Here is a 16,349-nt window from a genome sequence, read left to right on the forward strand (position 1 = left end):
TTCTTATCTGGCTCTTGTTGTTTCAGTGGATGAAAGATATGTGGCGTTCGGATCCCTGCTACGCAGACTACGGGGTGGATGGGTCCACGTGCTCTTTTTTTATTTACCTCAGTGAGGTGAGTCGCTTCTTGTGGCTTCTGGAGGTGGGTGGGTGTGGCTCAACTGTGACTGTAACTGATCTTGGAATTTGAAAAGTTTTATGGTGTGTGTTCGTTTTACGTGGTGGGCACATTTCCCTTCTTTATTTCTTTCCCACTCCTCTCCTCAAGCAGGAGGGATTATTTTTTCTCCTGAGAGAAAAATAGGTTGACTTAGCGTCAGGGGTGTCCAGAGAAACAGAACCAACAGGGTATACATATACATCTATCTATGTCTATCTCTGTCCATCCATCCAACCATCCATCTAGAGAGAGGGAGAATATGAGAGAGTTATTCAAGGAATCATCTCCCACATTGAAATCCACGGAGCAGACCAGCAAGCTAGAAACTTGGGTAGGACTTGATGCTGAAGTCTTGAGGGAGAATTTCTTCTTCTCTTGGAAACCTTAATTCTGCTCTTGAATCCTCTTGACTGATTGGATGAGGCCCATCCACATTAGGGAGGGTTATCTCCTTCACTTAAAGTCAGGTGATTGTGGATATTAACCACATCTACAAAATACCATCACAGCGACACCTCAGTTAGCATTTGATTAAATAACCGGATACTGTAGCCATTCCAAGTTGACAGGTAAAATTAACCATTACAGTGAGTTTTGTCTTTTACTTAGTGTTATCTTTTACATAGTTCACTTTTTTTTTTTTCTTTCAAAAAATTTTATTTTGAAATATTTTCAAACTTACAGGACAATTACAAAAATAATATGAACCCCACACACAGAACTTCAGTATACCCTATACCTCCAGATACACAGACCTGCCGATTTTAACATTTTGTCACATTTACCATATCCATCTATCTTCCCCCTTCCTTCCTTCCTTCCTTCCTTCCTTCCTTCCATCCATCCATCCATCCTTCCTTCCTTTCTCTCTCTCTCCCTCCCTCCCTCCCTTCCTTCCTTCATCTTATCTATCTTATCCATCTATCTGTCCATCTGTCGTCTATCTATCTGTTTATTTATCCATCCATCCATTTTCTGAACACTTGAGTGTAGATTGTATACATCATAACTCTTGAACACTTAATATTGCCATATTCATTGTCTAAGAACAAGGACTTATTACATAGTTCACTTTTAGCATTTGTTTTTCTTTTGACTTGGGCTTTATTTTCATTTATACTCTTTGAATAGCAGCCTTTTTTTTTTTTTTTTTTTTCCCCTTAAGGATTATAGCTCATTTTACAGACCACAACCCATGAGCCAATGGGCTTAAATGATCTCCATTTCATCTTTAGGAGAATCAAGAGGGTGGGATAGAATTAGGGCCTTATCCAGGGCAAGCTACAAAGAAAGAACCAGTGGGCCTCCCCTGGGTCTTGGGAAACAGGTGCTCACACCTCGTTCAGCCTGCGTGCTGGGCTGGCACTCAGCTGCCATTTTTTTTTAATTCTCTCCTGAGTTTTTGTTGATTGTTGCCCAGTTGTTAGCGTCAACTCCCTGGTTTTGCCATGTAGGAATGCCTATGATTTTTGTTTGTTTATTGTGAGATGTAACATAGATACAGAAAAGTGATAACTTTCAAAGTACGATTTAACAGGTAGTTAAGAGAGCAGATTTCAAAGAAATTTATGTTATGGATTACAGTTCCACAATTTCAGTTATTTCCTTATTGTGAAATATATATACAGAAAGGTAATAACTTTCAAAATATGATTTAATAAATATAGAGTAAATTTCAAAGAATGTTATAGGTTACAGTTCCACAGTTTTACTTATTTCCTTTTTATGAAATATAGCTACAAGTATCTACAGAGCAAATTTCAGAGAATGCTATGGGTTACAGTTCTACCATGTCAGTTATTTCCTCCTAGATATTTTAATACTCTAGAAACTATATATATATATATATATATTTATATAAAGATTCAGTGTTCGTAATCTTTGGTAAATCCTATCTTGTCTGTTGCTACTCCTCCCTCTTATTTGATGACTGGCTCAATCTTCAGCGATATCTCAGCAGTGACCACTCTAACTTGTTCATATTGAAAGGGGGTGTTGACATTATGGGGAAGGAGGATGCATCTAGTTGATGGTCTTGAAAAAGCTGTTGCCTCTAGGTTTGGAACTTATCTGGCATAGGTACACTCTGGAGGACTTCAGTTTCTGAAAAATAAACTTAGTGAGTAAAACTTTTATAGAGTCTCAGATAGGAACCTACATATTCCTTAGTATTTTCAGGACTACTGTTGATTGACGCTTGGCTTACTGTGGCATCTGGCATATCTAGTTGAAGCTTGCACAAGAGTAACCTCATGGGCAGCCTCTCGACTCTATTTGAAATCTCTTAGCCACTGAAACCTTATTTTGTTACCTTTCTTTTCCCCACTTTGGTTAAGAAAGCAAGAATGCCTATGTTTTTGAGACTTAAAAGAAAACACAGCTAAATCAAGTCCTGTTATTGTATTTTTCCTTGTGTGAGTCTCTCTCCTCTCTCTGCCATGGGTGACCAGGAGGGCGGACTCTGGGAGGGAGGAGAAAGCAGCAAGGCTGTAGGGCTATGGCCCTGGATGCTGTGAGTTTTCCCCCTTCTGTTGCCCCTCTCCTCGGGCTGTACTTCTCTTTCCTCAGTGTTGTTCAGTCACAGGCCTGTGGGGTTTTTTGTTTTGTTTTGTTTTGTTTTGTTTTTTTCTCTGAGAAGGTTGCCTGTGGCTACCCCATCCTGATAACCCCAGAGCTAATGATGGTTAAAATAACTCTTGAAAATGCAAAGCACTGAGAGTTTGGAGGTGCAATATTCCTCACTAGCAGTCTCTTGGCAAATTGGCTTTGGAGCGTTTATTTGAGGTTTCTGACTGGGGTGTCCCAAGGCCACTTCTCATTTCCTTCTCGGGAGGAGTGAGGCCTGAGGCCAGGGGTAGGCAATTAGTACACCTTTCCTGCCTGAGGAAAAGGTTCTTCACTCAGTTTAATTTTCAAGAATTTTCTTCCCTTTTCATTTGTTAGAATTTCACCCGAGTCCTGCTGTGCTCCCTGATTGACAGGTGGAGCTAATTTCCCACCTTCCTGAGAGTTTGCCTGTTGGGGTGGATTGCTGAAGCAAAGGTGGAGGGTTTTCCATTCCTGCTCGAACCTTGTTCTCCTATCCCCGGCTGGAGCTGGGAAGGTGTGGGAGAATGGTCCAGAGGGAAAGGGACTGCAATTATTGGTGACCCACTTCCCTTTCTGACCCCTCCACCCTCACCTCGTCTAAGGGAGTGTATGGCTAAGGGGGCGTGAAGTGAGGAGGACTCTGGGAAGGTAAATTGAGAGGCACGGAGGGCAGGCTGGGCTATTTCATTTCAGAACCTGTAACCATGCTTCCTATGCAGTTGACCAGATTTTTCTTTTTTGTCCAGCTGGATTCACTTCACTGAGCACTTATTGAGCATTTATTGTATTCATTGATTACTGAGGAATTATATGTTCTTGGCACCATGCTATGCATTCATAATCTTAAAGTGGAACCCAGCAAAGGATGCAGGTGATTGTGCAGGAAGGGGTGGAGACGGTTCCCCTGTAGAGGGAACCAGGAACCTCTTTTTACAAAATTTTAATCTGAAAATAGCCTTGAATCTCTGGGCTTTTGAGAAAATTCTACTTTATGACGGCATCCTTGTAAGTAACCCATGAGAGTCAGAGGAGAATTTCACCATGTGGTCACTTTGATTAGAAGCACTGCCTTGGAGCCTTAATACCTGATTTCAACTTCTGTTACTGCTGGATTCTAAGCTCTACAGTTTTGGTAAAATTACTTAACCTCCTTGTGCCTTGGGTTCTTCACTTATAAAGTAGTTTTATTTTTTGTTCATGCGTTTGTAAAGGACTGTCCCATGAGAATGTTGTCAGGTTTTGAATTTATATGAGAATCTGTCTGGAATAGGCCTGGGAGATAGAAGATACTCAATAAACATAACTGACATTTTTATGGTTTTTGATGTTATTGTTATTTGGGGACAGTTGTGGCCTGTCACTTAGCTTGGGATGTTTTATGTGAGACCTTGTTTCCATTTACATTTAGAATCTAGTTTCTGGTTCTCATTGACCAATCTAATTTAATTTGAGTTCTTTTGACTTCTGGTAATGTAGAAGTTCAGCTGTTCCCATTGACTTCTTTTCTTCAGATGTGATACTTCTGTTTGCATTCAAATAGAGACCTGGGTGCATGGAGCAGCAGTGCACCCCGACTGTTTTAAATGTGAAATTATTAGAGATATTTTCTGAAGCAAATTCATTATTTTCTAGTACTGGACAACATCTATGACTTCGGGGTACTGTTTAGTAGTCCAGAGTTTTGTTTTTTTCCCTTGCTTTCTTAAAAACTTTCCTTATCTTGTTACTTCATCAAACCCTGAAACCTGTTTATTTCTTATACCATATGCCAGGTTCCTCAGGCAATTGCAAAAATAATTGAGGGGCATTTTCCCTGGGGAAGGTACAATGACTTGTTGACTGGATCAGCACCTGTACCAGTGACTTTTGCTCATTTCTTGATCCTTACTGAAGAGCCAGTTCTTGTTTCCATCTACATTAAACTTCAGAACTTTGACAGATCTCAAAAGGACATGAAGTAAAATGTCCCCTATATACACAGCCACCTCTTGTATTGAGATATTTAGATTCAGGCCAATCTTAGGAGAATGGCACTCTTCCTTCATTTTTCTCTGTGTGGTTGTCTCAGTTGTGCGGACTTCCGCTGAATTATGGGATTATAAACTTCCACTTTTCCTCTCACCAAGCTGTAGTCTACAAATCTTTTTTGGCTAAATCCCAGGGAGTGAAGCCAGAGAAATGTCTCCTAGAAAATCACTAGAGCTGCTTGTTTTGTGTCTGACGCTGTATGGACAGTGGGGATAAACGTCTAGCCCTCCATTTTGTTTGGGGATGGGGTAGGGGGGGATAGGCAATAAGAGAAGAATGAAACATGACTGAGCCACCATTGTATGCCAGACACCTCAAATATATAATTGTACTTAAACCTCTCACCAATTCTAATGGTGTTCTCGTTTGCTAATGCTGCCGGAATGCAAAACACCAGAGATGGATTGGCTTTTATAAAAGGGAGTTTATTTGGCTACACAGTTATAGTCTTAAGGCCATAAAGTGTCCAAGGTAACACATCAGCAATCGGGTACCTTCACTGGAGGATGGCCAATGGTGTCCAGAAAACCTCTGTTAGCTGGGAAGGCACGTGGCTGGTGTCTGCTCCAAGTTCTGGTTTCAAAATGGCTTTCTCCTAGGACGTTCCTCTCTAGGCTGCAGTTCCTCAAAAATGTCACTCTTAGTTGCTCTCGGGGTGTTTGTCCTCTCTTAGCTTCTCCAAAGCAAGAGTCTGCTTTCAATGGCCATCTTCAAAATGTCTCTGTAAGCTGAAGCTCCTCTCTCAGTTCCAGTGCATTCTTCAAAGTGTCCCTCTTGGCTGCACCAAGTTTGCTCCTTCTGTTTGAACTTATATAGTGCTCCAGTAATTCAATTCAGACCCATCCTGAATGGGCGGGGCCACACCTCCATGGAATTTATCCAGTCAGAGTCATCACCCACAGTTGGGTGGGGTGCATCTCCATGGAAACACTCAAAAATTACAGTCTAATTAACACTGATAGGTCTGCCCACACAAGATTACATCAAAGATAATGGCATTTGGGGGGACATAATACATTCAAACTGGCACAAATGGGTAAGCCAAGTCACAGATGGTTCAGAGAGGCTAAGCCGCTTGTCTTCAAAGTCCAGTACTTTCCATTAGTGTTACCCCTTTATGCAAACGAAAGCTGAAATCAGAGTTAGTGACTTGTAACCATTTCCTTTGCGTTCAGTTCTGTGTTCAAATCCAGTTGGTTTGAAACATAGCTACTTTCAATTAATCTTCATTGCTAGTTTTCTAATAATCATAATGTTGATACCCTACCCACAAAAAAGAGAGGCAGCACCAACTCTCCTGGGAACATAACTCATGAATGCCAGGGACTCAGCCATTCCAAGCTGTGGGGGTGCAGGAATGATTCATTAGGCAGCCCTGCGTTTCCAGAACATTGGGCAGTTCATTTACTGTATCTGTTTTTGTGAGCCATGTAACTACTCCCATTATAGAGACAAGAACCTATAAAGTAATTACTCTGAATGTCGTTGTTTCAGGTTTATTAACTTAGCTCTCTGCAGAGCCTTTTACTACTATTAGCTTTTATGAAACTGAGAATGAATTTCTTCACCCCTATTGATATTATATTGATAGATGATGCTGATATATTTGACAGCCACGCATTTGATTTTCACTTTCTACAGTTCTGCCAATCACCAAGCATCACATAACTTCTGAACATCTTAATTTGTGCTGGTTTTTTTTTTCCTAAGCACTTCTGTTGTCATTGCAAATACAGTTGCTCTGAAATAATCGAATAGCACAGTGATTGATTGCTAGATCTTGGGATGTGTACAAGCTGTTGCTTCAAATGCCAATTTGGACTGGATGAATGTGTGTGTGTATGTGTATGACTCCCTCATAAAGGAACAAAAGAAGCAATTTCATGCCTTACTCATCAATCTGTTTCTTATAGTCCATGAACAATGGGCATAAAGGTCTTTGCTTCTTTCCTTTCTCCCTTGGCAGAATGTAAAACTAATATTGGCTGAGCCTGCTATTAACCTTGAGTTTAAATTCAGCATACGTAATCCCTTGATTAATGTCAAGATTAATGCCCAACAGCAAAGGTTGAAAGCTTAAATGTTTGTGAATGCGAGCATGAAATGAAATCCTAATAACCAGTACAATGATTTGGATTTATGAGCTGTGTTGGCCACTAAAGATAACTTGGAAAGAGTGTTGCACAGACTAATTTGTCAAAGCCAGCAGAGATTAAGAATTGACTGTTGAGGTTGCAGACGAAAACCTGAATGAAAAAATACAACATTTTAGGGGAATCAGGGAGTACTTTAAAAATATCACTAGACAGTGACACAATAATACCAACAACACACCTTTAAAATGTGTAGCCGTTAGAAATGGGAAATTCCTTTCCAGTGAGATGATATTTCTTGGCAGAAAAGGAGGTAGCACAGATTCTTAATTATGTTCTTTTCGTTTTCTGAATTCAGTCTGTATCTTTTTCATCTAGGTGTATTTGTTGTTGTTATTACTTCAGTTCTAGGCATCTTTAGAAAATGAATTTTTTTAAAACAATCGTGGGTTTGTCAGCCTGATTTCTCAGTTCTCTCCCCACCCCCCATGTCTTCTTAGTGATGCTTCCCATCTGTCTGTAAGTTATAAATCCTACAATATGTACATTTTAGACTTGTTACTCTTGCCTCATCTTTACAAAAAAAAAAATTAGAACGGAAAAGGACAGGACTTGCCAACCCAAAGCTAGCACATATTTGCTACTTACAGTAAAGGGGATGGGCTGAGGTGTCAGTGTGCCCATTTCCAATTTGCTTTTCTACGTATTTTTAAATATTTTTCTACGTATTTTTAAATATTGTGTCTTATAATCTCTACTGCATGCCAGTAAATTATTTTAAAAAATTTAAACCTTTTTAGTATGGAAAGTTTCAAATATTTGTCAAAGAGAAGACTATAACAAATTCCTATGTGCCCATTGATCAGATTCCGTGTGCCAATTCATGACCAATCTCTTTCTGTCAATAACTACCCCCATTACTTTGAAGCAAATCCTGGATGTCATATCATTGATAAATATTTCCCTATGTATCTTTAAAAGAAAAGGACTATTTTAAAGTATAAAACTATACCATTTCACACCTAAAAATTCATGTAATTCCTTAATATTATCAAATACCAGGTTTGTCTTCAAATTTTCTAGATTGTCTCATAATTTAAAGTTTACTTATTTGAACTCGGGTTCAAATAGGGACCTTTGCAATTGTCGATGTCTCTGAAGTCTCTATTAATTTTAAGTTCCCCTCTTAGCTTCCTCTCTATCTCTTATTTTTTCCCTTTGCATAGTTTTATTAAAGAACTGCTTCATTTGTCTTTTAGAATTATTTGCACTCTGAGTTTTGATGATTACATCCTTGTCTTGTTGTATAACCTGTCTCTGCTCTTTTTATTCCCTGTAAATTGGTGGCTGGAATTGAGCATGGATCAGGGTCAGGCTCAATATTTTTTGCAAAACCGCTTCATGGATAGCTTTGCATACTTCTTTCAGGAGGCACATACAGAGCTGGCTGGCTTTCATTTTGTGTTAGCAGCCACTGATGATCAGTGCCTGGGTTCACTATTTCCTTAGGGGTTCCTTCTTAATTTATTAAGAGTACTCCATAAAAAGAAATGACTCCCCATGTAGTGTTTCATTACTTTAAGTTACAGTTCATGTAAGAAACCTCCATTTATTTTCCATTTGGTTTCTTAGCATGTTCTAGTGTAACCAGTACTTGTCTTTTTGCACTTTTTTCTATAGTTGTTGGTTTTCTTTTTATTATTAATTAACTGATTTAAATGTATTTGATATTTTCAATTCTTCGTAATCATTTTCTTACTGATTTTCAAGTTATCCCTTTTCTTGGCCAGCGGGAGCCTGTTCCGTTTGCCTTCTGAGTCCTTTTGGTAGGACCCTGGTAGTTTTTAAAACTTTTCTTGCTATCTGGTATGACGAGATCTTCCAGGTTCATCTTGTACACTTCATTCCCGGGACCTAGAATCAGCCATTTCTCTAAGGAACTTTGTTTCCTCTAAGAGGGAAATGATACTTAGGGATCACAGTCTCGTTGCCAGGGGCAGGCTCATTGCTGTTGGGTTATTCTGAGTGTTGGGGATATAACAGTGAACAAAAAGACAAACATTCCAGTTCCCATTGAGGACTGTATTCTAATAGGGGGAAACCGACCAGAAAAAAAAAAAAGTTAAGTACATAATCTCTTAGATTGTAGTAAGTGCCATGGAGAGAAACAAAACAGGACAGGAGTATCTCTTAGAAGTATATCATGCAAGCACCTATCTATATTTGTGGTGTTGATCCGTGGGCAACATGCCTTTAAACAACCCCTTTCATTCCTATTTGCCTTCAATACAGCTCTGATATGTATGGTCCTATTAACATATACTTCTAAGGTGTGACACTAGCACAGAGAGTTGAAAACAGAAGGGCATATGGGAAAAATCTACCTATTGCATACTAGGGGCTTTAATTATTAGGAATACCTTACTGGTACCACACAAATAGTGGGGACAAATAATTAAGGGCTGACAAGAGCTATGAGATGTTTTGGGTCATGAGAATTGTTTAAAATGGAGAGTGATGAGAATTATACAACTAAGTGATGATAATGTGAGATACGGGTGGATTATCGTGGACATAATATACACTATGTGAACTTAGGAACCCCCTACTTAAAAAAAAAAAAAAAGAAATAGAACAGGAGGGCTAAGAAATGCTTGTGAAGGGCGATGGTATCAGTTTTAGATCAAGTGGTCAGGAAGAGGAGAAGGTGATGTTTGAGCATCGCTGTGAAGAAGGCAAGCGAGTGCAAAGTGCAGATATCTACTAAAGAGGTCTAGCAGGCAATGGGAAGAAGCGAGTGCAAGGCCCTGGGGCAGCCACGAACATCAGAGATGAACAGCAAGTACCGGGAAAGTAATCTCCAGGGAGATTTGTGCCTATTTTATTCACAAGTACAAAAGTCCCTGGTACAAGTAATTATTACTGAACAAACAAATTTATTTGAAGCACTTTAAGAAATAGGTGGTAGCTTTTTGGCTCGTTTTCCTGAGTGGTTAATTTCTCCCAGCTATAACCTTTCTAATCTTGAGAAAATGTCATTCTGAAAATGTAATAACATTAAAATTTACTAAGGCATTCAGATTGAGACATAAAGTAGGGGCATTTTGAGCACTTACTAGTAAGTTTGATATGATGCTCTCTAATATTATGCCAAAAAAAAGAGTGCAAGGGAACAGATTAGACTATTAGTATGGAAAAAGGTACAGCTTTCTTGCCCATCTTTTGCTCTTATTATCACGCAGCAGTATTTGCCTGGATCTATGTTCCAGGTAAAAATGCACATTAAATACAAAAGAGGAACTACATTCCCAGTCTGGAGGATGTTACTACCTCCTAAAATTGGATGGCTTTGGCTGTCAGAGTGTCCCCAGTGTGGGTAAGGTCAGATGGGTTCATCTGGCCACCGTGCAGTGTGCAAGGCAAGTGTGCTAAAGAAGGGCTGGTATAAGAGGCATCTCTATATACAACCTTTGTGGTTGGGCGAGGAACTCATTTTCTGCCTCTCCCGTGGAAAGGAAAATTGGACATTTCTCGTCCTACAGTGATTGGGGATGGATTTTGGGGACTTTGTGGCATCCTCTCATTTAGAACCTCACTAGTTTTGTGACACATTGAAAACTTACTGCAGCTTCTCTTTAAGTTCTGCCCCTTCCCTGATGTCCTGAGCAATTTCATTTTCTGCTTGGAACTATCTCTTGGCTCCCTCTTGCAGGAAGTTGTTTCCGCACCTTTTGTTCATAATATTCCATAATATTCCTGGTGTTTTCTCCATCGTATTCCTGCCTCCCTTGGTGGAGGGCAGCAATGCATTATCACAGGAAACATGAGGCCTAATTGTCTGTCTAGATCCCACCATTTTCCTAGGAGGCTTTGAGCTTTTGCTGGAGTTTTCAGTCTGGGTTCTCATCATGGAAGGGAGGAAAATACCTGCCTTGCCTATCTCAGATGTTGTTAGGAGGTTATATAATAAACAAATGACAAAAGGGCCACATAAATGGGAAAAAAAATATCGTTATAATTGTCTTGATTGCTCATACCATGTCTTTGGTTTGCTCATTCACTGCTCAACAAATATTGAGTACCTGCTGTGTGCCCAGCCCAGTTCTCACTGCTAGGGATAGAGGAAGTTTCACCTTGAGGAGCTTGTGTTCAGATAAATAATAAACAAATACAAAAAATAATTTCCTCAAGCAGTTAGTGCTCTGGGGAAAAATTAAGTAGGATAAGGGAAGGCTTCTCTGAGGAGAAATCTGAGTGTCGTGTAGGAGGAAGGGAGGGAGTAAACCATAGAACTCTCCAGAAGGAAGAATGTTTCAAGTAGAAGAACAGCAAGTGTAGAAGCCCTGAGGTGTAGGTTACCAGAAAACAGGATGGTCAGTTAAATGTAAATATCAGATTAAAAAATTTTATAAGTATAAATATGTCCAAAATCTTGCATGGGACATACTTCTAAAATAAAAAAGTTGTTTATCAACATTGAAAATTCAAATTTAACTGCAAGTCCCTCTGTCTGCCCACCCCCACCCCCACCCCCAAATCTGACAAACTTACTGAGGTAGGAATGAGTTTAGCTTGTTTTGGGACATGCAAGGAACTGTGTACATAGAACAGTGAGTAAGAGAGCTTAAGGGCTGAGCTCAGATTCTGTAGGATCTTGGTATAAATTCCAGATTTTATTCTTACTGTATTGATAGACCATCAAAGGGTTCAAAGAAGTAGAGAATTTCATCCAGTTTAGGTTTTAAAAAGATCATTTTTGCTGCTGCTGTGTGTGAACAAGATTGTAGGAGTGAGAACTGGAAGCAGGGAGGTGTTACTATTTTCATGAACCTTACAGTACACAGCAGGAGCATAATAAATCCTTTTCAGAAGATTTAGGCAGTAAACCCTTATACTGAAGGCTGGTCTGCGCTTATTGAACTGTGGAAATAAGATGTTGGGTTTCTAAGTGGAGAGTGTGGCGATCAAGTGCCCAGGTCTTGAGGTGGGGGACACAGACATGTCACCCCACCCGGGCCCCTGCCTTTGCCGTGTGTGTGGGCAAGGGGTCCTGCCTCTCTGTGCCTGGTGTTTTCATCTGGCCTGATAACTGGTTTTACACAAAGGATTGTTTACAAGACCGAATGAGATAATGTGTACTTATCCTAGTGTGTGGCTCCTGGTATGTTGTAGCTTTTGTTGTTATCTGTTCATGCCCCATCTCCCACCCTCAGCCCTGACGCTTATTAGTTGGGGTTTCCGTGGCAAGTTCCCAACCCCTTGAAGCCTAGATGTCCCCCTGTGTTACGTGGTAATAGAGCCCTCCCTTGGGGGACTTCAGAGGATTAAATGATGGAATACATGCAAGTTGGGTTTTTTTTTTTTTACTTTTAGAGAGTATGACACATTGTAATCCTTCACTAAATGGTAGTTAAATTTATATAGTGTAAGTCCTTTAAAAATTATGCTATTAATAAATGTTCATTGTAAAGTGTTACTGTAATATGCAGATTAGCAAAAAGAAGAAAATGGGACGCACACGTAACACCATCATCCAGATATCATTTCTGACTCTCCTTATTCATTTTTCCCATTTAGTCTTGAGCGCATTTACCGTCTGAAGAATACAGCATGAGATTCTATATGTCAGTGATCCATTAGAACAAAACACTTCATGTGAATCACAAGAGGCCATAGAAGGGCCTGTTAGTTATTCTTTCAAAAGAACAGAACATTACTACAAATAAGTGCCTGAATACATGCATATATATTTGAATATATACGTTGAATCTCCTACTGGTTTTCTGTAATTTCATTATTTCTTCTTTCCTCCTTTAAGTTCCAACTTGAATTGTGTATGTAACTACGAGCAGTTTGTTTTTCCTTAAATATAATGAAGTGTCCATCCTCCAGACCTTGAAAGTAAGTCTGACCTAGTTTAGCTCTGTTCAGGGACTCAGAGAATTTCTTTGATTCACAGCATTCCTGATTAAGCTGCAAAACCTACTCAGATCAAAGAAGTTTAAATCACTAGGAGGAGGAATGTCGAAAATCAAATTGTTTCATTTTGTATCTTCTCGTTCAAGAAAAGTGATTTATAAGACCCTCTCTGTGGAATATGTGTTAATATTTCAAAGTTTTCTTTTGGCAGTTCTTCTCCTTTCTTTATATTTTATTTTATTTTTTGTGGCCTGGAGCTAGCGCACTGAAAGAATGAGTTCATGGCAAAGGAGTTTTGCCTTCAAATCAAGTTATTAGAGAAATGACTGCTCTTCTGTCGATTGTGGTGTGCTTGTTTGCCCCGAATGCAGACGGTTTTTAGTTCTTAGACTTATGTAAGCACCTTGAGGTCATGCAGTCCCTTTCCGTGGCGGACGTCTCAAGGCAGGGCTTGCTCAGCTCCCACGAATCAGGCAGGGATGGGGTAGACCCGGGGGTGCCCGCTGCTGTGGTGTGGGTGTCTGCAGCAAGCGTGAATGCAAAATCCTGACGCAGGGAGAGTACCACGGGAAAAAGCTGGACAAGCATGGGCAAGGTTGTGGGTGAAGGAAGGTGGCCACATGTGGGGCTCCTGGAGCCAGGCAGGAGATGGGCAGCTCTAAATGATCTCAGATAGACGCAATGAGTAGCGTGCTGCGCTGGCGAGTTAAACGCATCCAAGGACCTCGCGGGATGGAACAGACAGAAAACAAAGTTAGGGATCAGGCAGTTGAGTTATTAGCCTTGAGCAAGATTTTCCTTGAATGTTATTAATGACACTCTTATTTAGGAAAATGTTGCTCATTTGAGGGCTGTTTGTTTCAGTACTTGGCGTCATTGCCAGCCCTGGCTTTCTTCCAATCTAGTCATCCTCTGAGGTTTCAGAAAGAAGGAAACACATCCCCACCCCCACCCCATGGAGTAATTGGTTTAAGTATAATTTAATTATTTTCTTAACCAGTTCCTCCAAGACTGGGTACAAAAATAACAGCCTTAAAAACCCATCCTCGTCATTCTGTTGTCAAGATGTTCATAAGTGATTTTTCAGCATTATGGTAACATTTCCAGCTGAAAGCTGAAATAGACCGACTCTGGCTTCCATCCTTGGCAGGCATGCCCTTGAAGCCTTGCAAAGTATTATCCAGTGATTCTGAGGGAGAAGGACTGAGATAAATGACGAGTTTCAAAGAGGAATTAAAGTCTAGAATATTCTGTCAGGAAGTCATATTTTAGAAGATCACCTTGGACTGTATTTTCATTAGAGTGAATCTGAGATTTTTCTTGTAGATGGGAGAGAAGGCAGGAATGTACCATCCTTTATCAATATCTGGTCTCGCTAATATCTCTCCTTTGGCTTGATTTTCTTTATTCACCGTCTCATTTCATCTTTCCCCATCATGCTATTCTGGGGGGGGGGGTGGATTTTTTATCCTGGTGGGTTACTGTGTGAATTTAGTTATTTCTTTAGTGTAGCATTTATTCCAAATGTGTGTCCTGCTTGCTTGTCCTCTTATTTTTCGCGGACTTGGAGGTCTCCCAGTCATGTCTGCAAGCTATTTGAAGCCTTCATGCTCTAAATGTGCTTTACAGCAATGTTTTATTGAGTCTGTTTACAAAAATTCAATTTGAGCTAAATAATTCAATCCAGCTTAAGAATACGAGGCACAGATGTGTGCAGGGCGGCGGAGACCCACTGGGGCTGCATCCACAAGCAGCATCTTTTCTGCTGGTTTTTCCTAATTTTTCTCATCTGTAGAAATCCAGATATTGCCTTTCCTAGAGATATTGCCATGAGCTTGGTAATTAGACCTGGGCAGCCGGGGCACGTTACTACACGTACGCGCGTGCACACACACACGTAAAAACCATTTCAACTTTCTTTATAGGGTGTCCTTTTCAGTCTCTGAAGTCATTCACAAATAAGATAAAGTTGAATTTTACTCCACAGGAAGGAAAGAGAATATGGCCCTTTTTCTTTCAAGGGATTCCACCCTTCCCCACCCTTCACTGCCCTCAGCTTGTTGCTTTCAGATCATTTACCGCAGCAGATGGCTTTATGCAGACCAGGCCAGTTATTTTCGTCCCTAGTAGAAATCGCCCTGCCTGGAGAGCAATTTGTAGATTAGGAAAAACTGACATGTTTCCTCAGAGAAGAGGGCAAACCATCTTTTGTGTGACTGTTCTACTCACCCGTGAGGCCGCAGCCTCAGATGTCACTCGTGTCTCGGTGACTCCTCCAGGTTTGTCCTCCACCTCCTGCCCTGTTAAATGTTACGGGTCCACCTGGCCAACCCATGGGGAAATTATTTTCAGTGGCTATTTATTATCCATCTTCAATGATCTCAGTATGTATTAGTAAATCAATGTTAGGGGTGTTAGGCTATCTTGAAATTCTATAGCCAGTTTTGATAAAGAGGCCAGACATCAATGTTACACAATGCATTTCTCATGTTTCCTTTGCTAGAAATTGTTGCTCTGCCTCATTATCTTGTGTAACCTTTGTTGAAATAATTCCTTTTAAATGGGGTGCTTTTCCGCTTTTCCTTTCTGTTTCCTTCTCCCTGTGACTCTAAACCCTGTGCACAATGCGTCTTCCACAATGGCATTCTGAAGATCTTTGAGGTTTTTTTTGTTTTTGTTTTTTTTTAACTTTTCTTTTATCCCTTTCTCCAATAGTTTTTGCCACTTTATTCCTTGAGATAGTATGAAGTGAGCAATCAGGAAATGAGGGAGAGCCTTGACCATTTAGCCTTAAATTATCACTTGCCTTCCTAATTCTGAGATAAATGGTTGAGTTATGTGGCTCAAATGCCATCCCATTTCCCTTCCAGACATGCCATAGCAGATAACGAATCATCCCTGTCCTTTTGCTAAACAGCTGCTGAGGTACCTTAGGTTCTCATTCCCCTGTGGCATACTCGAGTCTTTTTCTGCCATAAGACTCCCCTCCCCCCCTTCCAGTGTACAACTGTGAGCATTAAAGGACCAAGGAATCAGTTGCTATAAAGCCCTTTGTAAAGCCCATTGAAAGATTTTTTGATTTTTATTGATTATTATTTCATCCCAGAGGGCACCTGTATCTGGCTAGCTAGTTAAATCCATGAGATTTTGACAATAATAAGAATAACCAACTGTAATGTAGTGCCATTGTGTGCCAGGTACTGTTCTTGAGGCTTTGCATGTATATTAATTCATATAAAGATGAACCAGCACACTTATTATCTCCGTTTTATGTATTTCAGGTTGAAAATTGGTGTCCTCATTTACCTTGGAGAACAAAAAATCGCTATGAAGAAGCTGATCATAATTCATTGGTGAGTAATTTGAGAACCTTTCACTAGACTCGTGCAATTAGGAAAGATGACATGTGAGTGCATCTCTTGAGTACATGTCTTCTGGAAACTCCAGCTGCAAGGTAAAGTAGTGCTTAAACTGAAGAAGAACCTTTGTCTCCAGGCCCGTAGGAATCTGGGTGACCACATCGGTCAGCAAGGTAGCATACCATGCATTTCTTAATCCA

The 16,349-nt window shown here is 40.2% G+C and overlaps 1 protein-coding gene across 5 annotated transcripts in view; it reads left to right on the plus strand.

Moving 5' to 3' along the window:
* Nucleotides 1-16,349, plus strand: part of MGAT5 (alpha-1,6-mannosylglycoprotein 6-beta-N-acetylglucosaminyltransferase) — a 367,093-nt gene that overhangs the window by 220,837 nt on the left and 129,907 nt on the right. For all 5 annotated transcript variants that reach the window (XM_037850477.1, XM_037850476.1, XM_037850478.1 and 2 more), the window contains 2 exons: nucleotides 27-116; nucleotides 16,072-16,143. In XM_037850477.1, the coding sequence (XP_037706405.1) occupies nucleotides 27-116; nucleotides 16,072-16,143 (162 nt within the window). The remainder of the gene's footprint in view (nucleotides 1-26; nucleotides 117-16,071; nucleotides 16,144-16,349) is intronic.

This window comes from Choloepus didactylus, chromosome 9, assembly GCF_015220235.1.
Source record: "Choloepus didactylus isolate mChoDid1 chromosome 9, mChoDid1.pri, whole genome shotgun sequence".
Classification (NCBI taxonomy): Eukaryota; Metazoa; Chordata; class Mammalia; order Pilosa; family Megalonychidae; genus Choloepus; species Choloepus didactylus.